The 23,114-nt window shown below is 54.8% G+C and overlaps 3 protein-coding genes across 3 annotated transcripts; 1 reads left to right on the top strand and 2 right to left on the bottom strand.

Moving 5' to 3' along the window:
* Positions 1-309: 309 nt before the first annotated feature.
* On the bottom strand, positions 310-2,973 carry GPX3 (glutathione peroxidase 3). Its single transcript, XM_039701284.1, has 5 exons — positions 2,810-2,973; positions 1,700-1,853; positions 1,385-1,502; positions 1,118-1,217; positions 310-1,027 (listed from the first exon to the last, which is right to left on the bottom strand). Exons 1-5 carry the CDS (start codon positions 2,894-2,896, stop codon positions 797-799), a joined length of 690 nt encoding a protein of 229 aa, XP_039557218.1. The 5' UTR covers positions 2,897-2,973; the 3' UTR covers positions 310-796.
* Positions 2,974-7,507: 4,534 nt separating this feature from the next.
* SMIM3 (small integral membrane protein 3) lies at positions 7,508-10,279 on the bottom strand. Its single transcript, XM_039701531.1, has 3 exons — positions 9,761-10,279; positions 9,234-9,358; positions 7,508-8,503 (listed from the first exon to the last, which is right to left on the bottom strand). The coding sequence occupies exon 3, from the start codon at positions 8,500-8,502 to the stop codon at positions 8,323-8,325; it is 180 nt and encodes a 59-aa protein (XP_039557465.1). The 5' UTR covers position 8,503; positions 9,234-9,358; positions 9,761-10,279; the 3' UTR covers positions 7,508-8,322.
* Positions 10,280-11,192: 913 nt separating this feature from the next.
* Positions 11,193-23,024, top strand: DCTN4 (dynactin subunit 4). Its single transcript, XM_039701523.1, has 13 exons — positions 11,193-11,407; positions 12,642-12,712; positions 13,087-13,265; positions 14,154-14,197; positions 14,919-15,026; positions 16,548-16,621; positions 16,846-16,958; positions 18,252-18,361; positions 19,327-19,400; positions 19,715-19,769; positions 20,230-20,337; positions 20,728-20,825; positions 20,994-23,024. Exons 1-13 carry the CDS (start codon positions 11,273-11,275, stop codon positions 21,205-21,207), a joined length of 1,383 nt encoding a protein of 460 aa, XP_039557457.1. The 5' UTR covers positions 11,193-11,272; the 3' UTR covers positions 21,208-23,024.
* The last annotated feature ends 90 nt before the right edge of the window (positions 23,025-23,114 follow it).

Genomic DNA, 23,114 nt, shown 5'->3' with positions numbered 1-23,114 from the left:
CTGGAGAGGGAAACAAAACACAACCCAGTTTCTGTAAGCGTGGCTGTCACAGGTGTGACAGCAGGAGGCACAGGATTCCAGTATGCTCCTCACTGGGGGTTGTCCCTGATCCTGCCTCCTGCCCCTTTTGTCTACCTGTGCTCTGCACTCACTCCCCATCCTGTCCCCAAATTCTGGGCTATGATAATAAGTCTATGTCTGCAGTTACTGTGGAAAAAATTTTAGTTTCTCCAGTCAGGCGCTGCTACACCCAGGCTGGCCACTGTGCCCCCCACTCTACCTCCCCTACCCCTGGCCAACACGTGGGGCTGCATATTTGCAGAGCCTTTATTTGGTGTCTCTGGTGGGTTGGTGAGGGGCTGGCCATCCCTGCTCAGGAGAGCAGCACATGTGTGTGCCAGGAGCACGGGCAGCCTGAATGCACTGAAGAGCTGCTCCGTGCTCGGCACGGTCAGGCCAGGCCCGCCCCAGCCGGGGCTTTCGGGCCAAGCCTTCATGGAGATGTGGTCTCCTCCAGGGACAGCCAGCCCCTGCATCCTCCCACTGCCCGGGATGGTGGAGAGCAGGCTGGGGGCCAGGGGATGTCACCACCAGGGATGGAGGTGGGACACAGGGATATTGGAAGTGTTTACTGCCATCGCTGAGATCTCTGCCATGAGATCCTCAGCCCAGTATCCTGACTGGGGAGTGCCAGAGGCAGGAGCAATGGAGGGAACAGGGTGTGATTCCTGCTGCTGGGGAACATCTGGGGAGGGAATGGAATGGGGAGCAGCCGGGGGGCCAGCAGCCCGAGGCTCTACTGGTCCTGCTCTTCGTCGTGGTTCTCCTGCTGCCGCCGCCTCAGGTAGGTCATGATGTTTTTCTTCACGACGGCGATGTTGGTGCGATGGTACCAGCGCATGATGGGCACGCCCTCGGGGCTCACCAGGAACTTCTCGAAGTTCCACTTGATGTCATGGTTCCGCAGAGGCTCCCAGAAGAGCCTGTTGGGGTTCCCAAAGTCCTCTGCCACCGGGGGACAGGCGTTCTGCAATGGGGAGCCAATACATCACTGCCTTGCTCCTCCAAAAAGCAAACTGGGTCTGTCCCCCTCATCTCCCTTTGCCATAGCACCCACCTTCAGGAAGGTGAAGATCTTCTGCTCCTTGGCCCCGTTCACATCCCCTTTCTGGAACAGCTGGAAGTTGGGAACAAAGCCACCTCCTGGCCGAACATACCTACAAGGCAGGGAACAGGATGTTGTGCAATGGACAGCTCTGGGTGCTTGCACAGGGGTGGTGACAGCATCCCAAACCCCTTGTGTGGGTCCAGAGTCAGCAGCAGCTGCAGTCTATGCTCCCTCTGTTGGAGAGACGTGTCCCACTGCCCCCACCACAGTACTCACTTAAGGGCAGGGAGGATCTCTGAGTTCTGGCCGGGTTCCTGCTTCCCGAATTGGTTGGAGGGGAAGCCGAGGACCACGAGCCCCTGGTTTCTCAGCTCATCTTGTAGTGCATTCAGTTCTGCATGCAAGGAGAGCCAGAAGTGGGTTAGCAGAGGGCTGGGCACACCTCCACACCTGCGTTTACCATCTGGGACAATTCCAGTCAGGCCGGGCCCTGGGGAGCAGGCATTAACCCCTTCCCCAGCTCCCCGAAGCAGAACGGACCATGGGCCCCTGCCCTGCCCCTGAGGTGCCCGTGCCCCCCAGGACCCTTACCCACGTACTGCAGTGTCAGGCCTCAGTATGTGGCTACGTTGACGAAGAGCACTGTCTTGCCCTTGTACCTCTCGAAGGGGATGTACTCGTCCCCATCGATGGTCAGGGCCCCGTAGTTGTAGATGGTGTCGTTCACCGACGGGTAGCAGTCCACCTGCGGGGTGAGCAGCATCCCGTGGGAGCGGGCTGGGGGCTGCCGACCACCCCGCTCCCCGTCCCCACGGCCAGCAGGGCAATGGGGACGGCTGCCAGCCTCGTGTCCCCTGCCCTGCGTGCCGCTGGCAGCAGCCATGCTGCAGCGTGCCAAGGTCGCGGTGGTGGGACAGGCTGGCTGGGGCGTGTGGATGCGCGGGGGTCTGGCTGCAGCTGGGGGAATGTTCACCGAGCAGGGAGGGGAATGGCTGCAGAACAGCCAGAGCACGGGGGAGGCCAGCACCAGAATCCCGAGGCTGTGGGCAAGTGAGCAGGATCCACCAGCCCTGGGGGACAGGGTAGGGCAGGGGGAGCCGGTGGGATGGGGAACGGCTGGGAAGGGTCGGGCTGGAGCAGCCCCTGCATCCGGGGCCACAGGGGTTAACCCAGAGGAGCCCACCTCCTGTCCCCGCGCAGCCAAGTGCCACCGAGGGGCTATTTTGGGAGCTGGCAAGAGGTGAAATCACAGGGGCTGCTCTCGAGGAAAGAAGGCTCCTGGGACTGTGGGGTCCCTGTGGCAAGGTGGGGAGCCTGGCTGGGGGGGTGACAGTGCCCCTGCCCGCTGGGCTGTGGGGACACTGTGGGTTCCACACCTTCCCGACATGGGGGAACCCACCCGGACACTGCAGGGAAAAAGTCCCTGTGCTCTGCCCCTGAGGAGGTCACTTGGGGGACACATGGCTCTGTCCCACTTTGTCCCCAACCCCAGGACAGAAATTCTTGGCCCTTGGCAAGAACCAACTCAGAAAATCTCCCTGTGATCCAGGCACCGGGATTGTAGGGGGAAGGAGGGGGGCTCAAAGGGCCGCCGTGCCCCGGGGAGCCCTGCAGAGAGCCTGGGGAACAGGCGCGTCCCCAGGGTGCCACACACCCCCGAAACCCCCCTGCCCGCCCCTGGGGCTGTCCCCCTCCTCTTACCTTCTCCTTCTCCTCACTTCGCCCCAGCTGGACGAGCCCAGCCAAGAAAAGGGGCAAAATCCAGCTGCTGCGGGAGCAGCCCCCCATGGCTGCTGCGGGGCGCCGGCACCCCCGACAGCCCGGGACAAGCGCCGCTGTCGCCTGCTGTCACCTCGGAGCCCGGTGGCCGAGAAATAGCTGCGGGCTGCGAGGGGGGAGCCAATGGCCGGGGGGGGCCGGGCCGCCCGCGTTAACCGTGTGGGCTCTGGGACGGACACACGGACACCCGGACGGACACCGCCCGGGGGTGGCACCACGGCCTGGCGGGGACCCGGGGGACACGGGGCAGCGGCATGTGCCCAGGGTTTATGCAACGTGTTAGCCGAGCCGGGATTAACCGCAGGGTGCGGGGAGAGATATCGGGGGAAGGAGGAAGGAGGCGACGGGGTGGAGGAGGAAAGGTGCCCCATCCTGCTCAGGCCACCCAGCCAGGGTGACATTTCCTCCCGAGTGGGGTGGTGGCACCCGAGGAGCAGGAACCAAACCCGGCAGCAGCCCCGGGGAGGCCGGGTTGGGGCTCGGTGGGTGCTGCCCGGGCGGGGAAGGCTGATCCCGCTCCTCTCCGGTGTGCCCCGTAAGGAAGGCGCTGCTAGAGGCAGCTCTGGAGGAGGATCCCTCCTGCCGGGGCTGCTCTGCAGCTGTGGCTGCACGGTGACCCTGCCGGGGTCAAGGGCAGGGCACTGCTGGGTGTCCCCAGGGGCAGGAGTTTCCAGGGTCCTGTTTGCTTAGCCAAGGAATGTGAACGTTTACCCTGGGCTGTCTCCAAGGAAAATATCTGTGGTGAGGAGTAAATTCCCTGAAATCCCCCCCAAACAATTATTAAGTGGGAGAATGAGCTGGCTGGAGGGAGTTGTGGTTTTGGGGTGAGGCTGGCCTGGGGTGGAGGACAGTATGGGGTGGCAGTGGGTGAGCCCTGGGGGGACCCTGAGTGCCAGCGGGAGGTTTGGCTTTACTAGAAAGCAGGGTCAGCCCTGCCTCCATGCTGTCACTGAGCCAGCTGCTGGAGATGCCACCAAGGAAGGGGAGTGAGGCCATGGGTTAAGAGGAAGCTGGGAGCAATCTCCCAATCTGTGTTCTTCACCAGAAGGAACACCATGTCCTGGGAAAGGCTGATGTTGTGAGGCTCCAACTGCAGCCTCAGTTGGCGTGGGAGGGCTGGGGGTTGGGTCCATCTCCCAGGCACACAGAAAAGCCATGGAGCAGGGGAGCTGTGGGTTTCTCTGTCACTGGCAGCATTTCCCAAAGCTCTAAACCTGCACTGCTACTGGGGGAATGGCGCAGCTCTGCCCTGCCTGGACCCCAAGCAGTGTGGGGTGTTCCCCCAGGTCCAGGCAAACCCTCAGGGTGCTCAGCCACTGCCTGGGGACTGCACAGAGCCCATGACAACATGCCAAGAGCCAGGCCAGCCACAGGGCTGCTCCACTCGACTCTCACAGATAGGGCTGTGAGTGGAGCGAGGTGGCTCCCTGCCAAAACCTGCAGGAGCCAATATCCAGGTTAGACCCTCCCCACCTACTTCCCAGGCTCTAGGGAGGTTTGAGGCCATGGGGCTGCACCTCCTGGCCTGCATGTTCTGCATCCTGCCACCAGCAAGGACCAGTGTGTGGCCAGTGCTGTGCTCCCCAACACAGCTCACGCTTCTGAGCCTGATCAGGGCTCGAGCCACCTCCTGCAACAGAGCTGGGACAGGCCTGGGGAGCTGCTCAGGACTGTGCTCCCTGCCCCGCTGCTTCCCACCACAGGAACAGCCACCCACATCCAGTTATAGTGGCACAGTGTGGTTGTGTCCCTTCCACGTGTCCCTGATCCCTGCCATGAGCAGTGAAAGTCTGAGTCACTCCTGAACTCAGTTTTCCTAAAACCAAAATAAAAACAAGGGACCTGTTTATCCAAATCCCGCCTCCTTGGGTCCCAGTGCCAAATCAGCCTTGGTGGAGGTTGGAAATGGAGAAGGAGCTAATGGGTCATAGCCAACAGACTCCCTCTGTGCCGCTGATCTTCCCTGGCATGCCGGGCATGTCACCCAGTGTTCCCAACGCACTGTTCCACATCATGCCGGAGGCTGCATGCTGCAGGACTGGGGTCCCCCACCCCAAAAAGCAGCCGTGCAGGGCAGGCTGACCCTCGCACGAACTGTCCTGCTGGGTTGTTTTTCCACCAGAGCCCGGAGGCAGCCAGCTCCCGCCTGCTGCAGATGTTTGGCAGGAATCCGGGGCGGGAGGCCAGGCGCTTCCAGCTCCCCCCCGCCATGCTGCCACTGCCACCAGCCCCCCTGGCTGTCCCCTGAGCCACGTGCCGGGGCTGCAGAGACCTTGTGCCAGGCTGCAGGGCCCCAGCTGAGCATGGGGAATGTGAAAGCAGTGGGGACCATCTAGTGCTGCCTGCTGGGGTTATTGCAGAGCTGACGGAGGAGTATTTTCATGCAGAGGGACAGGGATGGTGCCAGCAGCGTGGCAGGACAGTGGCAGGAGCTTGGGCAGCAGCAGGCAGCATTGCCCTTGCTAGCAGCAGTGCAGCTTCCCTCTGGCAGCCTGGCCTGGCATCAATCCCAGGGCGACCTCTGAACCTTTGTTCTAAGAGTGCAACGGGAAGCAAAGCAAAGCAAGCTCTGCCAGGAGAGAGGCCCCAGCTCTTTGAGCAGCAGGCTTCCCCAGGCTGCCAGCCCTCAGCTCACCCAGCCCTCGCTGCTCTGCCCCAGCCCGTGTGCTCCCACACACTGCCCTGCTGCAGCAGCAGCCTCCCTGCTGGGCATGGTGCCCAGCACCCTTTGGAGTGGGGGTTCCCCTTCCCGAGTGCCCCCAGAGCCCCCAGGCTATGTGCTCTGCCCCCTTCAGCACTGCCATCCCTGCCTGTTCCAGGGGAAGGTTTGCTCCCTGTAGAAATGCCCCTGGCCCATTGTCCCCCCTTCCCCTGCAAGGGGAGGCTGCCCAGAGGCAAGGCGAGAGCCAGCATCCTGTGTCCCCTTCTCCCTTCTGGGACTGCCCCATCTGCCTCGCCCAGCTGCAGCCCCCACAGGCCAGCAGCCAGCTCCTGACACATGCCAGCACCTCCAGGGAAGCTTCCCAGTGGATGCTGAATCACTTCAGTGCCCACATCACCCTGCCTGCTACAGCGTCACCAGAGCAGGACACGCTTCTCAACACAAAGGCATTTTTCCTTGGCAAAACTCCATGCAAACACTGCCTCCAAGCTCCAGCACTGTCCAGGCACTGGAGACAGGGCCACGGGGGGATTTGGTTATCTCGTTCCATCCTGGAGGAGGAATTTCTAACTCGACAGTGTTGGAAACCCTGTTAAAATTAATTCTCCTCCATCTTAATGCTTTAAAAAATGTCGTGGCTTCTCCCTGCTTTACCTCTGCTGCCATTTAGCTCCATGTTTGTTGTTGTTACGAGCAAACTCATCTTTCCAAGGCCCTTCCTGGAAATGTTTTCCAGGGGTTTGAAACTTCCCAGAAAATTCATACCAAGAAATTAAATCTCTCATTTCCCTCTGCTGCTCTTGACAAGGGGACGGCAGAGTGGGAACAGGAATCATGGATGGTTGCATGGATGGGGGGAGGTGTTCCATGCTTTTCCTTGTGTTTTTCTCCAAACCAGGCTTTCTTCCCAAACCACTTCAGTGTTTGTGGCTTCTCACCTATTCCTCTCATAGCAAAGCTGCTCAGCTCTGATTCCTGGTACTGCTGGCCATCCCCACATTGTCCCCAGGGAAGCAATGCTGGGGTGGAGCACGGGAGAGAGCAGAGCCAGGGCTGCTCCCCCCCTGCACATCTGTAATGTCCTCCAGCTGCTGCTGCACCGTGCCAACAAGGGAGGGAGAGAGGAAGAAAAACAGGAAAATAACTCTGGTTATTTGCCTCAAACTCTGCAATTCAAGAGGGGAAGAGAGAGTTGACAGCTCAAAACAGAAATATGTTTTTTGGCTGGGCAAGGAATAAGTGTCTGCTCCCTCCCAGCACAACCACAGCCAGGGGCTCCAGTGCAGGCACTTCTGCTCCCCAGGGTCTGCATCCTGGTGCTGGCTCCCTCCCCAAGGTGGGAGGTGTTGCCCAAGGTCCTGCTTCTCCAGGAACCTCCTGCCTTTCTGACCCCACCACCCAATGCAAACCCAAATCTGGCTGTTGTGGATCAAGCACACAGGGATGGCACACAGGGTTTCCAACACTGCAGGGCTGGCTGCTCTTTTCAGCACAGAAAATAGGATTTAAATAATTCCCACCAGCATCACTGTAGTATTTCCCCACATCCTTCCTGATTCATGCTGTTCCTTTTGTGACCTTCCTTGCTGTGAGTCACCAAGATGCTGTTTCAGCCTCAGAGCTCCTGCCACGCTGACCCTGCACGGGGCTGGTGTGAGGGAAGTGGTGCCGGTCACCCAAGTGGGAGAAAAACAGCCACAACCACTGCCAGAAAGTCCTGAGGGATCCTTCCCCACCCACGGGGTCCAGACTGAGGTTTGCCCTCCTGGCGTGTGGGGCTGGGCTGGCAGTGAGCTTCCTGCTGGGCTCCAAGGCTGGGGAGAACCCCAGGGACCTTGAGGCAAGGCAGTGCAGGAGGTCAGAGCAGGGAGGGCTTCTGGAGAGGCTGCAAAGTATCCCAGATCCTGCAGAGCCAGACACCACCCGTAGCGTGGACAGAGCTGCACGACACACTCACATGAAGGATAAAGTCCATTTATTTCATAACAAAGGGCAATACAAGAGCTTGCATGATCCCTTGCCACTGGCTGGGCACAAACCTGCTCCTCCCGCTTTACCTGCCAAGGTGAGGCATGCACAGGCTCCCCAGCAGGGCTGGTGTGCTGGGCAAACAGTGGGAGCTCTCACTATCAGGAGTGGGGAGTGCAGCCAGCAGGCAGACAGGAGGGCTGGCAGGAACTGCACACACTCCTCTGCCCCACAAGACCCAGAGGAACCAAGAGTCCTGCAGGATTTTCCTACCATTTCTGCAGACAATGGGTAGAGGAGAAGCTGGTGCCAGCTGCACGTCTGCTGTGCAGCCAGCACAAGCTCTGTCACTGATGCTTTTAGCCAAGCACTAAATGCACAGTCAGAAGCCACATCCATCTTGCTTTGACTCTTTTTCCCCCAACCACCTTGACAGCTGTGACTCCAAAGGAGAAATAACTTTGTCAGGCATTTCCACTCCTTGCTGCTTGCCTGGGAGGAGACAGTCACCAGTGAAGATGAGACCAGCCTGCCTCTCTCATGGAGTGAGATATTTCCAGCTGGACGTGTCCACAAAGTCACGGCTCTCCCCACTGCTGCCCACGCTGTCATTTCCCCCTCAGTCCCCGTGGGCTCAGTGGGCAAGATGAGCAGTGGGTACCCAGCCAGAGGAGCAGGTCGGGGTGCTGGCCCACCCCAGCTCCTGCCCAGGCTGCAGCTCTCAGGGTGCCTGGTGAAGGTGCGTGGCACAGGGTGCCATGGCTGCAGCCCCAGCACAGCGAGCTGGCCGTGCCCCGTGCCGGGCTCACACGATGCCGTTGCGCGTGGGGTGCGTCCGCACTCGGTAGATGATGACGGCGGTGGCCGGGCACAGCAGCAGCGCTGTCATGATGACGATGGTGGCCAGGATGATCAACACGATGACCCAGATATCCAGGATGTGCTTGGGGAGGTCGGTAGGACTCGTGAGGTGAGGGAGGTCCATCCTGCAAGGAAAAGGCAGAGGGGTGATGGGGCAGCCCCCTGCATTCCTTCCCTAGCCAGAGTTCCCCACAGCCTCCTGCTGCTCTCTCCAGGGACACCCCTGTGGCCAGGTCCAGCTTTCACCTTGGGCTCCTTCGAGAGCCTTTGGCAAAGGCTCCTTCAATTACCCGCAGGATTTACAGCATGCTTTAAAGGCACTGGAAAAAAGCCCAGGGAAAAACTTCCCTATTAATTGCTGCTGTCTGTTGTAGGAACTGATAAAGAGAAGCCACAACCGGGTGTCCCACTGGTCTATCATCACGTGGGGAAATGGTGGGGGTCAGCTCATCTAGGAGCCCCCTCGTTTCTGGGGAGCCTCGTGTGTGTGTCCCCCCACCCACACCTCGTGCTGAGTCACCGAGTTATCCATGAGCTGAAGGGGACGGAGGGGCCGGCGAGCGGGGACCCCCTCCCCGGGGACCGCGGCTGTGCCCCGTCCTGCCCCGGCACCTCGGGGATGGGGGACACGGTGCCGTGGGGGAGAGGCGGCAGCTGCCCGTGGCCTGCCCGTGCCCTGTCGGTGCCGTGTCTGTGCCCTCCCTGTGCCCTGTCTGCCCTGCCCGTGCCCTGCCCGTGCCCTGCCCGTGCCTTGTCTGTGCCCTCTCTGTGCCCTGTCTGCCCTGCCCGTGCCCTGCTGTGCCCTTCCGTGCCCTGCCTGTGCCCTTCCCGTCCCACCCGCCCGCATCCCCGTACCTGCGGCGCTGCCAGGCTCCGGCACCCCCTCGGAAGGCGGCTCCTGCTCCAGCTCTGCGAGAAGCGCTGGCAGCGGCAGATCCCGCCGGGAGAGGAAGACTCCCGCCGGGGGAGAAAGGCTCCGCCTGGCCCCGCCCGGCCCGGCCCGGCCCGGCCCGCGGGGGACGGCAGGGGAGGAGAACAAGGGGAAGGGGATCGGAGAAAGGGGAAGGAAGGAAGGGGAAGGAAGGAAAGGCAAAGCACGTCAGGACGTTTTTCCTACAGCAGGATGAAACAAGAACGCACTCCACCTCATCCCACCCACAGTGGGGTTGCACTGGGGGAGCGCCTCTGGAGCCGAGCCCGAAGCTCTCCGCGAGGGGCTGTGGGGACAATTTCACTTCACAGTCCTTAACAAAGGGTCCTCCCTGCCCCGTCCCGCTCCTGCCTCAGCAGGGCTCACCCGGCAAGAGCAGCCAGCGGGGCAAGAGCAGCCAGCGCCTCCAGAGCCGCCCGCAGTCCGCAGGGGCTCGGGCAGGGTGACTTACAGACACACGGGCACAGGGGACAGACCCCAGCCCGCCGCCGGGGAAGGCTCTCTCTGCTGCCCAGCGGAATATTCCACTCCACTGGTGATGCTGAATGGCAAAAGGAAGATGGGACGCTCTGGTTTTCCTTCTGGGACCCAGGCTCAGTGTCAGTCACGGTGCGAGCCACACAGTGCACCTTTCACTCCTGCCTTTTCCCAGGGAAACCTGTTGGTTTCTGGTGGTGGAAAGCCCTGCCACATGCTGCCAAGACAGCCCTGGCCTCCAGGCTCTCCTGGGCACGGGCTGTGCCGGAGCAGTGCACAGGCAGCCTCCTCCCTGCCCGCCAGCTGCTGCAGGCGGATAAAACAGTGGGGTTTTTATCGGGGCAGCGGCAGATCCTCGTGGACAGGGGTTTCCTGTGGAGCTGCAAGCAGCGGGCAGAGGGCAGGGGCTGGCTGCAGGCGCTGTGTGGGGATGGATCCCGGGTGAAGATGGAGGACTCACACCACAGGCCAGGCTGTCTGCAGGCGCTCTGTGGGGATGGATTTGGGGTGACAGTGGGGGATTCACGCCACAGGCCAGGCTGACTGTGGGCACTGTGTGGGGATGGATTTGGAGTGACAGTGCCACAAATTCACACCACAGGCCAGGCTGACTGCAGGCGCTGTGTGGGATGGATCCCGGCTGAGGATGGAGGATTCACGCCACACGCCAGGCTGGCTCTGGAGCTCGTTTGGGCTCTCCAGCAGCGCACCGGGAGGGGTTTGCTGATGCCAGCTCTGCCCTCTGCACACAGCAGAGCATCCGCAGACCTCGTGCTTTCCTGCTGATCCCACGGCACAGGAATGTTCGTTCTTGTCGGGATCCTGTCTTAGTGGACATGAGACTGAGGAGAAACCACCTTTGTGGTGTGAAAAGATCACCCTCCCTGCTCTGGTGAGACCCACCTGAGCTGTGCCCAGCTCTGGGCCCCAGCATGAGCTGGCCTCGGAGCTGCTGGGGTGACTCCAGAGGAGGCCTGGAGATGTTCTGAGGGCTGAGCCCCTCTGCTCGGGCGCCAGGCTGGGAAAACTGGAGGAGGCAAAGCTCCGGGAGACCCTTGCAGTGCCTAAAGGGGCTCAGGAGAGCTGGACAGGGATGGAGACAGGGGCTCGGAGTGACGGGATAAGATAGAACAGCTTCCCACTGCCAGAGGGCAGGGACACACGGGATACTGGGGACAAATCCTGTGTGAGGGTGGCGAGCACTGGCACGGACCAGCTGCGGCCGCCCCGCCCCCGGCAGTGTCCAAGGCCGGGCTGGAGGGGCTCGGCAGCCCCGGGACCCAGGAAGGTGCCGCTGCCACGGCAGGGGTGGCACTGAGGGACACTTGGGGACACTGGGTGGCACTGAGGGACTGGCCACGCCCCCTTGTTGGCCACGCCCCCTTCTCGCCCCGCGGGGTGACGTGTCAGGCCGGCGTGCTGACGTCAGCCAGAGGCGCGGCGGCGTCGGCCGGCGGCGGCGCGGCGGAGCCCGCCCTCTCCCAAGATGGCGTCGCTGCTGCAGTCGGAGCGGGTGCTGTACCTGGTGCGCGGCGAGAAGGAGCTGCGGGCGCCGCTGCCGCAGCTGTACTTCTGCCGCTACTGCAGCGAGCTCCGCTCGCTCGAGTGCGTCTCGCACGAGGTAACGGCGGACCGGCCGCGCCGCACCCGCGTACCGGGCGGGACCGGGAGGGACGGTGCTCTGTCTGCGCGCAGCGATTGGGTCGCTCTCCTGCCACTCACTCGCTTTCTGCTTTGCTATTGGTTGTTGGCGCGGCTGGAGGGTGGGTTTAGCCGTGCAGGGAGCGCGTGGATTGGCCGCGATTGACTGATGGGGCGGGACTGCGCGTTGATTGGCTGTGCGTGCCTGTCCATCGGCGGAGCTCGGGCTGTGATTGGCTGGGGGGAGCGCACAGGGGCGGCTTCCCCTCATGGGGGACGAGCCCCCCTGAGCGGCCCCGGCCGGGGCCGCGGGGACCCCTCACCCTCGGGGGACCCAGCCCTTGATTCAAAAGATTCCAAACCCCCTGCCAACCGCCCCCATGGCCATCGGGCCCGGCCGCGGAGGGGCGGGGACCCCCAACCCCGCGCCCCTCCTCGGTTTCTGCTGTGGACGAGTGTGTGGCTCTTGCTGTGGAGGGGCGGTTTGGCTTCTTAAATTCGCGTATTAAAATCCCTGAGAGTGGTTTTGCGGAAGCCTGCTTGAATGAAGAGATTGTGATAGATTTGGGAAGCCTCGACAGAATGACTGTGCAGCCCAGAGCTCAGCAGAGGCATCCTTGAGGAAATGGTGAGGCCTCTGAAGGGCGGATCTGTGGCCTGGCTCTATCCATCATGAGTTCACTGTGCTGTGGGCAGTGCAGCCATTGTGCACGGCCGTGCTTAATAATCAGTTTGCATTCCTCTTCAAGAAGGGGGCCCCATTCGTGCTGCTGTTGTTTCAATTGATAAAATTCACTGTGACAGCAGAGAGATACAAAGCATCTTCTGAAATATGTATGTATCTGACCAGTGTAACTGCGAGGACACAATAAATTCAGGTCTAAATAGAAAATAAAATGTTAAAACTTTTGTTCAAGCTGAAAAACGAGATTCTGGTAACTGCTAAAGGTCAACACCCAGCTGATCTTTTCCCATTTACAAGACAGAGTAATTTAATCCATTCTGACTTAAGAAACCTTATAATTTATGTTATTAAAGATCAAAATCTGGCTGAGATGGGCTAAGGTTTTGCATACCAAAAAAGCATCTCAAGCCTTCCCTGGCTTCACCCTGCTGTTGCAAGACACAAATCCTTCTTGGATCATGTGGCACTTTGGGCCTTTTTGAACAAAGGTGTGCCAGATAACGTGTGTGATATGGCTGTGTCTTTTCAGGTTGACTCTCACTACTGCCCCAGCTGCCTGGAAAACATGCCTTCAGCTGAAGCCAAGCTGAAAAAGAACAGGTAAAGCTGCTTTTTTTTTTTTTTTTCATCAAGGCTCCCTATTTGAAACAGCCTCTTTCCATGTCTGTCTGAAACTCTTCAAAAATTTCATGGCTGCTTGTTGTGTTTGAGTCTGTTTAGGGGAATGAGTGTCTTTCCATGATGTACCATGTGCTGCTCATGACTTTTGGGGTTTTTTTATGACCTGGGCTCATAATACAGAGTTTTTTTAGCATCACATTATGTTTCTCACTGCTGCTGCTCTTATGCTGACTCTGACTCCCCCAGGTTCCTGTGACAGCAATTCATGATCTGTTGGTTTAGTGCTGATGTGTTGTTGGGAGCACTTTTCTCAGCCTGGGCCCCTTGTCAGAGCCCTGCCTGGTTGTTTGCAGGTGTGCCAACTGCTTTGACTGTCCCTGCTGCATGCACACCCTCTCCACACGGGCCACCAGCATCCCCGCGCCGCTGCCCGACGACCCCGCCAAGACCACCATGAAGAAAGCTTATTACCTGGCCTGTGGCTTCTGCCGCTGGACCTCCCGGGACGTGGGCATGGCAGACAAGTCTGTTGGTAAGGGACAGTCAAAACTGAGCTGCAGCACGAGCCCAGCTTGTGTTTTGAAGGTAACAGGTGATGCAGTCAGTTCCAGACTGATATCCGGCTGGGATTGGAGTTGTAGTTGGAAATTCACAGGAAAGCTCTTTGTTGGTGAAGGCTCCTCTGAAAAGCTGATCTGAGTTAGTGGAATGTGTGACCCACTTTCATGCCTGTGTTCCCTGACTAGTGAGAAAACTGTCAAACTGTTTCAGTGAGTGCACTCTCCCCCACAGCTGAGATCTTGTTTGTGTGCTTTCACAGGCTTTGAAGTGGCTCAGTCTGACAGCATAAACACCTAATTTATTTTCCATCACTTTTGTTCACTTAGACTTATTCCAGAGTTGCTAGTCAGTGTTTGAACTTGGCTTTTCTCTTCACAAGAGCACTAGAACAAAGCTTTAACCTATTTTTTGGTATGTGAGATGTACAGAAAATATCTGTCAGGTGGAGTTGAGTAGGCCAAGCAGATCCTGACTTCCAGTGTTGTTGTGACTGAAAATGGAGCTGAGGATGCAGAGACAGCAGCAGCCAGTAATAAGAGACACACATATAAACACAGGTACCTGCTGCTGAAGTGACTCCTGGGTGCTGTCCTGAGTACCTCTCAAGCAACATTTGTTTACAAACACAATATAAAAGCTGCCAGAGCTCCTTCATTCCAAACCTGCCTGTGCAATGCTTTGAGAGGTGTATATTTGTACAGACATGAACTTAAACAATTGCAGTGGTAGGTGTAGCAAAAATAGGGAGTGCCATATTTTATAAATAACACCAAGATAGTTGAGTGTTGGATGTGATTTCTGTGTGGCTCCTGGAAGCCTCCTGTGGACTTTGCTTTTTCTGTTCTCTTCTCTTGTGCAGCGAGTGGTGGCTGGCAGGAGCCGGAGAATCCCCACACACAGAGGGTGAGTGAGTGGGAAAGCTGTGCTTGGCTGAAATGCATCAGCCAGAAAGAACTGTTAGAGTGTCAGGCCCTCTCAATCACTTTTTCTGCATCTATATAATCCTTCAGATACCAGTTCCAGTTCCTAATCTGCACCTTGAATGGAGGGAAGGCCTCTTAGAGGCTCCCCTGAGGATATCGCAGTGTAAAATCTCCTTTTGAGAAGAAGCTCAGTTGAAACCAACCTATCTAATGGTGCTGTTAAGGTGAATGTGCTGCGTATGTATGTGAAAAAAAAGCTGTTTTCCAATCAAAAGTGTGTCTAGGATCTGGAAAACACAACTGCACCTTTAACACCCTTCCCTTTTACCCGTTAGGGCTCCAGTCTGAATGTGACCAGCCTCAGGGAGGGGGGAAAAGATGCTAAAGATGCTGTTTGCTCTGCCAATCCAAATTGCTCAGAGTTGGCCACATGACATCACTCTATGCAGTCATGGCAGATTCATGAACGAAGTCTCAGTTGCTGAATTTCAAAATGAGAATTGGGCACTGCCCTCCAACACACATCATTCCCAAGGAAGGGTCATTTTGTCCCCCACAGTGTGGGTTAGGACACATTAAGGTACACAGGCTTGCACAATACAGCTGGTACTAGGAACACAATGAAACAAGCAGCAGGAACTCCAGCTAGTTCACAAGCAAATGCTGCAGCTGAGGTGACAGTGCTCTGTTCCTCCCTCCAGATTAACAAACTGGTTGAGTACTACCAGCAGCTGGCTCAGAAGGAGAAGATGGAGCGGGACAGGAAGAAGCTGGTGCGGCGCCGCAACTACGTTCCGCTGGCCTTCTCGGTGAGCTGCTTGTGCCATCCCCAGAGCAGCAAAAGGGACCCACAGCAGCCTCAGCCTGGAAAATTAGATAGTTGGTAGCACGACAGGGCTGCCCAGCTTTGGCTAATTGAGGACAAATGGAGAAAATGAGGCTTTCTTTAGGGGTGAATACTTTTACAGTCATTACTGTGTGTTACATGGCCACTCTCTCTGATAGTCCTCCCCAGCAGTGCCAGAAGGTTTATACTTGCCCTGCCTAGGGACATGTTCTCCAGCAGTGAAGTTCAGTGCAACTGCAGCCACATTGCCAGTGGCAGCTATTTCTCAGGACAGTTCATCCCACACCTTAGTGACAGATAGCTCAGCATTGTCTGACCTTTCTCTGCATGAAATCTCTACTGAAGTTAACCTTAAGACTTGGTTGTGGCTTGAATGACTTGTTTATTGTACCTGGCAGGTAAATGCTCACTTTCTTTAGCTGGGTGACTGCATATGCTTGCTACTTCAATGAATTGTGCTTGCTCTGTGCCCTTGCTTGTGTCTTATGGCTGCATTTTTTGTCTCCGTTGCTACCTGCTGCTATTTTGGGGGCTCTCCACAGCAACACACTATACACGTAGTGGTAAGTCTTTTCACAGTTTCTGCTGGTGTTAAAGCTCTCATGGTACCAACTGAAGGGGAGTAACAGATCCTACACCATGCCTCAGGGCCTCTGGCTTAGGTGTGCCTAGAACAAACACAGGTGAAGCCTAACTCTTCAGAGGGTAACAATTGTTACAAAAACTATTTTGTGTTAGTTTAGAAACAGGGCAGTGTCTTTGAGGAAGTGATGTACACTTGAAAAGCAGTCCTTCACCAAACTTGGCTCAAACACAGCTGTCTGCTTGGTCAAGGCAAGTTCCACTAACATTAATCATCTCATCCTTGAAAAATCACCGGGGTTAGGCTGATGCTCACATTTCTCATTTGGTGAGAATTCAGGTTTTGAGCCCTGCCCAGAAGGAAGATGTCTGCCTCCAATCACCCTGGGTACAGCTCAGCTGTAGAAAGCTGAGGAGTAGCTCAGCTATTGCTGGTGAGAGAGACTTGTAGGTAATGAGGCTTGTAGGAGTTTGAACCTTTCAGCTGCTTCAAGTAGTGCTACAGAGCCTTTCAGATGGATGCACAACCACATCAACCCACTTTTTTTGTCAGCTGAGCTCTCATTCTACACTATTTGACATGGAGTTGCTCTGAAGAGAATATCCAGGGAAGATGTGTCAGTAGTGCAGGCTGGTGATTTGAGGAAGCAGCAAAAAGCTTTATTAGCAGTAGCCACACACATCTGTCTTTCCCCATCTGCAGTGTAGTGGGAATTGTTTTCTCCTTGCTAACAGTTTAAGCAAAAAAATATATCTTAGGAAGCGTTGAATACCTTTTCCTTTTTGCTTTCCTTTGCTTGTACCCCCATGCTTGTCATGCAGCTCAAAGGATGAGTTTGCAGCAGGTTTTTGTGTCCATCAGGAGGCAGACCTGAGGGTGACAGTTCTTTTTTCCTTGCAGGACAAATACGGCCTTGGAACGAGGCTTCAGCGCCAGAGGCCCGGAGCTCCCATCAGTGCCCTCGCTGGCCTCTCGTGAGTCTCAGGGTTTGGCTTCCTTTGGGGGCAGCATTGGGAGTGTAGGCAGGAGAGGGGTAAAGTAGCTCTAGAAAGATGATAGACAATTAACAGATAGCAGTGAGAGGAGATTTCTCCTTTGAAGCACTGGAGAGGTGTCAGATCCTCAGGTGCTATAATGCAGTTGCTGTCAGAGCACACATGCCCTATTCATGACTGAGCTGCCCCCTATTTTGCTTTAGCCTGAAAGAAGGAGAAGACCAGAAGGAGATCAAGATTGAGCCAGCTGATGCAGTGGAAGAAGTGGAGCCTCTTCCTGAGGATTACTACACAAGACCAATCAATCTGACAGAAGGTAAAACCTTAGTGTTCTGTCACTTTTTGGCCTTACATTTTGTAACATGGGCATTGCCTACAAGCTTGTGGCGTTCCTCATGACCCAAGTTCCTGGTGATTTTTATGCTGGGATTGAAATACTGGGAAATACTTGACTTTTTAGTGGTAACTTTGAATGCAGCCTCAGCTTCATGTTGTGCATGGAAAGGAGTCTACATGGCTTCAGAGCCAGAAGGCCTTAATTTTCTTGCTGGCCTTAATTTCTGTGTGTGTGAGGCATCAACTTTTGGACAGAGAAAAAAGCTGATGTCCTTTTTCAAATAATAGCAGGAAATAAGGAAACAGCAGCTGCTGGGGATCTGGAACCAGAAGCAGGCTGTTGAGTAACAATTGCGCATTGCTTTGACATCAGCTTGGAGCAGCCTGTGTACACTTGCCAGTTCTTTAGCTGACTCATAAATTTAATCCACAAATGCTGTAAATGGATCAGTAGGACTTGGTGTGAGCAGGATAAACCAGCAGGTACAGGAGTGATGTGGGCTTCCAGCTGAGGTAGTTCCAAGCAGAACAGGTGATGTTTGTAGTTCTGCAGGCCTGTAAAGTCTGCTAGTATCAATTAATTCATGAAAGGTTTATGGAAAGGGGTAGATCTTATTGATCTCCTTTTCTCATGAGGCTGTTGGCACTGAGTTTGATGCTGGTGAAGAAGACAACTTTCCTGGTTCCTTACAGTCAGGGAAAGGCTGCCAGGTGGCTCACTTGCTTCTTAGGCACTGAAACAGTGAGGAGCCTGCATTTTGGGAGAAACCCATGGGAGGTTTTGGCTGCTGGGAGTTTCTTGCTTTGGGAACTGTTTTCTCTAATTCTACGTGTGAGTCTGAGTTATGCAAACTCTTTGCTAAGAAGCTGTGTATTGTACTCATGCAGCACCCAGCTGTGAGGGTAACAAAGATGTGAAACTCATTTCTGTGGTGAGGGAAAGAACTATGTTCTAGATGGTTAGAAAACTCTTGCTTCCATCCCAGCTCAGCTGTGAAGAAAGATGTGGGTCCCTTATTTCTCCTGGGCTAGCACTGATGTTGCTCTCATGTGACTGTGCCCAGTCAGGGCAGCCCTTTATTCAGCTTTTGCCTTTCCATTTATTTCTAGAAATGTGATAGTTGCCAGTGCCTTGTGAATTACAGGGTGCAGGTGAAATTAAGTGTCTTAGAGATGGTGGCAGGTCTCCACCCAGTGCGAGGTACATATGTGGAATCAGTTTGAGTTTCAGTTCCTGAGACATTTCTTTGTCCTGCTTTCTGTTGTGCTCCAGTGACCACTCTGCGCCAGCGCCTGCTGCAGCCTGACTTCCAGCCCATCTGTGCTTCCCAGCTCTACCCACGCCACAAGCACCTCCTGATCAAACGCTCGCTGCGCTGCCGGGTAGGGAGTTCAATCCAGAGAGTGCCCCTTGCAGCCTCCCAGCACTTGGGTGCTGGGAAAGGAGCTGTGTGTTTCTCTTTGAAAAGAAATGGCTCAAATGCTTCCAGCTGTTGAAAGTTCTCAGCCAAGTTAGTGGCAGCAGCACTGAGGGGGTGAGGGAGGCTGTCGTGTCTCTGGTGTGGTGACAGTTGTGAAAGGGGGACAACACTGTCAAAGATGCATAAAGATACAAAGGTGGTTTGTGCCAGTGCTCTGCCTAGCCACAGAGCCAGAGAATACTGCCAGTGCAGTTGAAATTAAAAAAAAATTGCTGTTACTAAGGACAAAAGTCAACAAACAAAATATTAGGGAGAGGCAGTGCAGAATACTGAAGATGTCACTAGAGTGAAGGCAGGAAGATGGTATTTCAGAGAAGCAAAGCAGAGATCTGTGAAGACAGGCAAGAGTTAAATCCAGGTTCTGCTGTTGGCTTTCTACATGGCCCTTACTACATGATTTGTTTTCTCAGTCATACAAGGATATTTATTTATCTAGTTCCTAAAGTAATAGAGCAATATTATTGTAAGTATTTAAGATGCAGGATGCTGAACAAATGCAGCGTATTTTCTCAGAAATAAGTAATGTCAGACTGAGTCTGTGTTTGAAGAGTAGCCTATGAGGGGATCAGGACTTCTAGCTGGTTCATTTTTCCATGGATTCTGGAGCATAGGTCAGAGGGCAGTTATTTGTGCTGCAGTCAGTGTCCAGGTGTTTTCAAGACTGGTTCCAAGTCTTGTGTTTCTGAGGTTGTGCTGGTAGTGGTGGATATGACATTTTGGAGTATCAGTAGCTGAGCACATTGATGGCTCCATGCACCCCAGATAGTTCATAATGTCATGGCTGGTGACACAGCACTTGTGGCTCTGATTCTTCAGTGTGTGACTGCACACTGTCTTTGGTGCTGACTTAAGTACTTTTCTCTCTAGAAATGTGAACATAACCTGAGCAAACCAGAATTCAATCCAACATCTATCAAATTCAAGATCCAGCTGGTTGCTGTGTAAGTAAGAAATGGGGACTGGCAACAACAACTCCCTGTTCATGGCTTAGTTAATACCTTCTATTTTAATTTCCTTTGGCCTCTTGTGGGATTGTGTCATCCCTTAGGATGGTGTAATCACCTTTTTAAATATATTTAGCTTATCTGTGATAGGTTTGCTTGCTGATCTATTAAAGATTTCAGCAGTTTGACAAAAACACTGCATGCTGTGCCAGCCCCAGACTGTAGCAGGGTTTTGTAGGGTTGGGGTTATATAGCAAAAGAACACTTCATTTTTCCAGTCCCTCACAGTCATTTTCTCTGTTATTTTGTAGGAACTACATCCCTGAAGTGAGAATCATGTCTATTCCCAACCTGCGCTACATGAAGGTCAGTAGCTTTTCCAGAAATGCCTTAGGCTGAGACATAGCCAGGAGCTGTGAGTTGGGATCTTTTGGAAGATGACATGGTGTGATGATTGTTCCCTGAGGGCTGCACTCACTCCATTGAGAGGGTGCAGGGCTTAAGGGAGTGGCCAGAGTAACACTGCATGTACTTGTCACTGCAGCAGTAGATTGCTGTGCAGTGTAACATCATCACTTGACAATGTCTGAAGAATGAAAGGTGTGGAATTGAGATCTCAGCTAGACTCCCAAAATACATATTTCTTATATTAAGAGTTTTCATGGCATTGGTGCCTTATGAACGAGGGGGGGTTGCTGTCCATCCATTGAGAGGATGTGATGCAATTTTTGAATATGTTGATGAGTCAGAGAACATGGAGGTGCTTACAGTAACAATGAATTTTAGCACAATTGCTTCTTGAACTGTGATTCCTGAATGTCCCTAGGAGAGCCAAGTCCTTCTGACTCTGACTAATCCTGTGGAGAACGTCACACATGTCACATTGCTGGAGTGTGAGGAGGGAGACCCTGATAACATCAACAGCACTGCCAAGGTATTGATTGTACCCTCCTGCTGGGTAAGCCCAAGCCTCTTCCAGGGTTTACCACTCCCATTTGTCCTTCCACAGGGCACACTTTTCATATGTCTTTTCACCCCTGCTGCATTTCCCTCCTTGGAGCTTAAATGACTGTCACCAATATAAACAGCAGTTCATTAAGTATTTTGAAATTTTGGCTGTTCCTTGATATGGAAAACCCAAGGGAGAAATTTATTATGGCAGGGTGGTAATCAGGTGGTCCTGGAGCAGAGAAAAGTTGAGGACAAGTCACTTTTCTGTTAAACCACACTGAAGCAGACCTCAGAAGAGGAGAGCCCTCTCCTGCTTGCAGTGTAGCTGGTGATCAGTGCTGAAAGGCTTGTTTCTTTCCATGCTCTATTTCAGGTGGCAGTTCCTCCCAAGGAGCTTATTCTGGCTGGCAAAGATGCTGCAGCAGAATATGATGAGCTGGCAGAGCCTCAAGACTTCCAGGATGACCCTGAGTGAGTGTCCTGTGGGGATCCTCTCCCTTAAAAACTTGGCTTTTTGAGTAACTCCCTCTCCTCCTGTGTGTCCAGCGTGATTTGAGTTCCTCTGAGAGCATTGTTCCACTTGGAACAATGCTTTGAGAACTTGGCTGACCCAGTGTTCCTGTGTGTTCTGCCTTGCAGCATAATTGCCTTTAGAAAAGCCAATAAAGTGGGAGTTTTCATCAAGGTCACCCCACAGAAAGAAGAGGGCGAAGTGACCGTGAGTTTCAAGATGAAGCACGAGTTCAAAAACCTCACAGCTCCCATCCGGCCCAACGAGGACGGTGACCACACCTCGGAGGTGATCTGGCTCACCCACCACGTGGAGCTCAGCCTGGGCCCCGTGCTCCCCTAGCAGGGCTGCATGGACTGCACCCCAGAAGGCGCTGCTGCAGGCTCTGCCAGCTGCTCTGTGGTGTGTGGGTGTGCCTCGGGCTGCCCAGCCCCAGGAGGGGGCAGAGGCTGCCGTGGCTTGGGCTGGTTTCTTCTCTCTCCCCTTGTCTAGTGCCCACTAACTGCTCCACTTCCCCTCACTGCCACAGGCTAGAGTAACTTGCAGCACGTCTTAGAGCACAGGAAAACCTCCCTCCAGGTTTGGCTTTATCAGCAGATGGTTAGGGCTGAATTTGGATTTATCAGCAGAAAAGAGCCCATACTGTTTTTTCCTCCGTGTCAGCCCACCAACCTGATGTTGCATACCCAATAATGAACAACTTCTCTTTCACACGGGGCAATGCCCTTCCCAAACAAACATTTTAAGGAGTGTCCCTGCCTTCTGCATTCTGGCACACTGCTGCCAGCAGCCTGATCTTTTAGTTTGGTTTTCTGCCCCCTCACAGGATACCTCAAGTGCAGGGGCTGGGCCACAGAGCCCTACCCCTCTGGCATATGTAGCTTGCTTAGCCGAGGTGGCAGAGATTTTTTCACAAAAGAGTTGATCAGTTTGCCTTTAAACTTTAAACATAGTGTACTGTAGTGTTCATGGATTTAACTGGCAACCAAGCCTGCCATCAGCCTGCTGCATCTCAGCTGGATGTGGCAGCAGGATGTGCTGCAAGCTGGGAATTCACGTTCTGCTGCAGCTCTAGATTGAGGCAGGAATGCTCCAGAGAGGCTCCCTGGCAGACCTCAGCTCAGTAAACGTTGTGTTGCTAGGGGTTGTAGCAATGAGGGTATGAAACCTGGAGAGTTAAGATTAGTTCTGGTAATTATAAAGTTACAGTGGTGCTTTGGGTTCATAATCTTTGTTTTTCCAGTTAGGGCGGGTGGGAGGGAGGTGTAAAGGTGGAAACTCATTAGGTGTTAACTACACACACTGTACCAGAAGGTCATTTACCCAGGGTATAATTTGGCTGCAGTCCAAGCTAAAATGGGTGATTAAGAGCTATGTATCCAGGAGACTGAGTTACACATGAGAAGTGCATGGCTGGTGCAGGCAGGCGAGATGGCTCTTCCTGCAGAGCATTCCCACTTCAGGCGTTGACCTCTGTTAAACATTTCTGAGGGGCTTTGACATGCTGCAGTGCTGGGAAAGGCCTGAATACCCGCCAGCCATGGCCGTGTCATGATGCTTGTGCCATGGCTCTGCCAGTCCTCTGCAGGGAGGGGCAGGATGAGGCTGCCTGCTCTCTTTTGGGTGCTGCAGCACCCCAAAACATCTCCCCTAGCACAAGGAGCCTGCCGTGCTGTGCTGGGGGGCTCACAGCCCACAGCCTGGGTCTCAGAGCAGCGAGGCATCACGGTTACAGCTCTGTGTAGGTGACACAGACGTACAGCATGAGTTTGAGATTGTAGTTAGTAGTTAATGTGTAGTGCTAGTGCCTGCCGTGGCTTTCCCTGTGCGATAACAAAGCACGTCACCTCTGGCCACCACCTCTCGTGTTCAGTAGCCAGAAGAGCTGCTGCACTTTGACAGCACCACTGAAGACCTCCCAGCACCCAAGCCTGGGGCTGGGTTTGCTGCAGGCTGTGACCTGCGTCCTTGTCACTGCAAACACAGGTTCCCTGGGCTGTGGGGTGTGAGCCCGGAGCTGCTCTCCCCTCCCTGCGGCTGCTCTAGGCCATAGGAAAGTATCGGGTGTCCCTGCCTCTGTCCCTGCTCCCCCACAGGCGCCTGTTGCCTTGTGCTTGACGTCGTGTAGTGACCTTCAATAAACCACACGTGGCTCTCGATGCTTTGCTCTGGCTCTTATTCCAAAATAATGTTATTTAAACAACACAAAAGGCGGAGCTCCCCCGTCCTTTCCCAATGGTCTCGTCCCC

The sequence above is a fragment of the Passer montanus genome, unplaced genomic scaffold, assembly GCF_014805655.1.
Source record: "Passer montanus isolate IOZ18808 unplaced genomic scaffold, ASM1480565v1 scaffold15, whole genome shotgun sequence".
Classification (NCBI taxonomy): Eukaryota; Metazoa; Chordata; class Aves; order Passeriformes; family Passeridae; genus Passer; species Passer montanus.
The sequence above is the reverse complement of the archived record's forward strand: the minus strand, read 5'-3'. Positions and strand labels throughout refer to the sequence as shown.

What these genes read in the sequence shown, in the direction of transcription:
- SMIM3 (XM_039701531.1), bottom strand. Translation starts at nt 8,502, where the DNA reads ATGGACCTCCCTCACCTCACGAGTCCTACCGACCTCCCCAAGCACATC.
- DCTN4 (XM_039701523.1), top strand. Translation starts at nt 11,273, where the DNA reads ATGGCGTCGCTGCTGCAGTCGGAGCGGGTGCTGTACCTGGTGCGCGGC. An exon ending in TCGAGTGCGTCTCGCACGAG is followed by an intron (nt 11,408 to 12,641) that starts GTAACGGCGGAC and finishes GTGTCTTTTCAG; the next exon opens with GTTGACTCTCACTACTGCCC. An exon ending in CATGGCAGACAAGTCTGTTG is followed by an intron (nt 13,266 to 14,153) that starts GTAAGGGACAGT and finishes TCTCTTGTGCAG; the next exon opens with CGAGTGGTGGCTGGCAGGAG.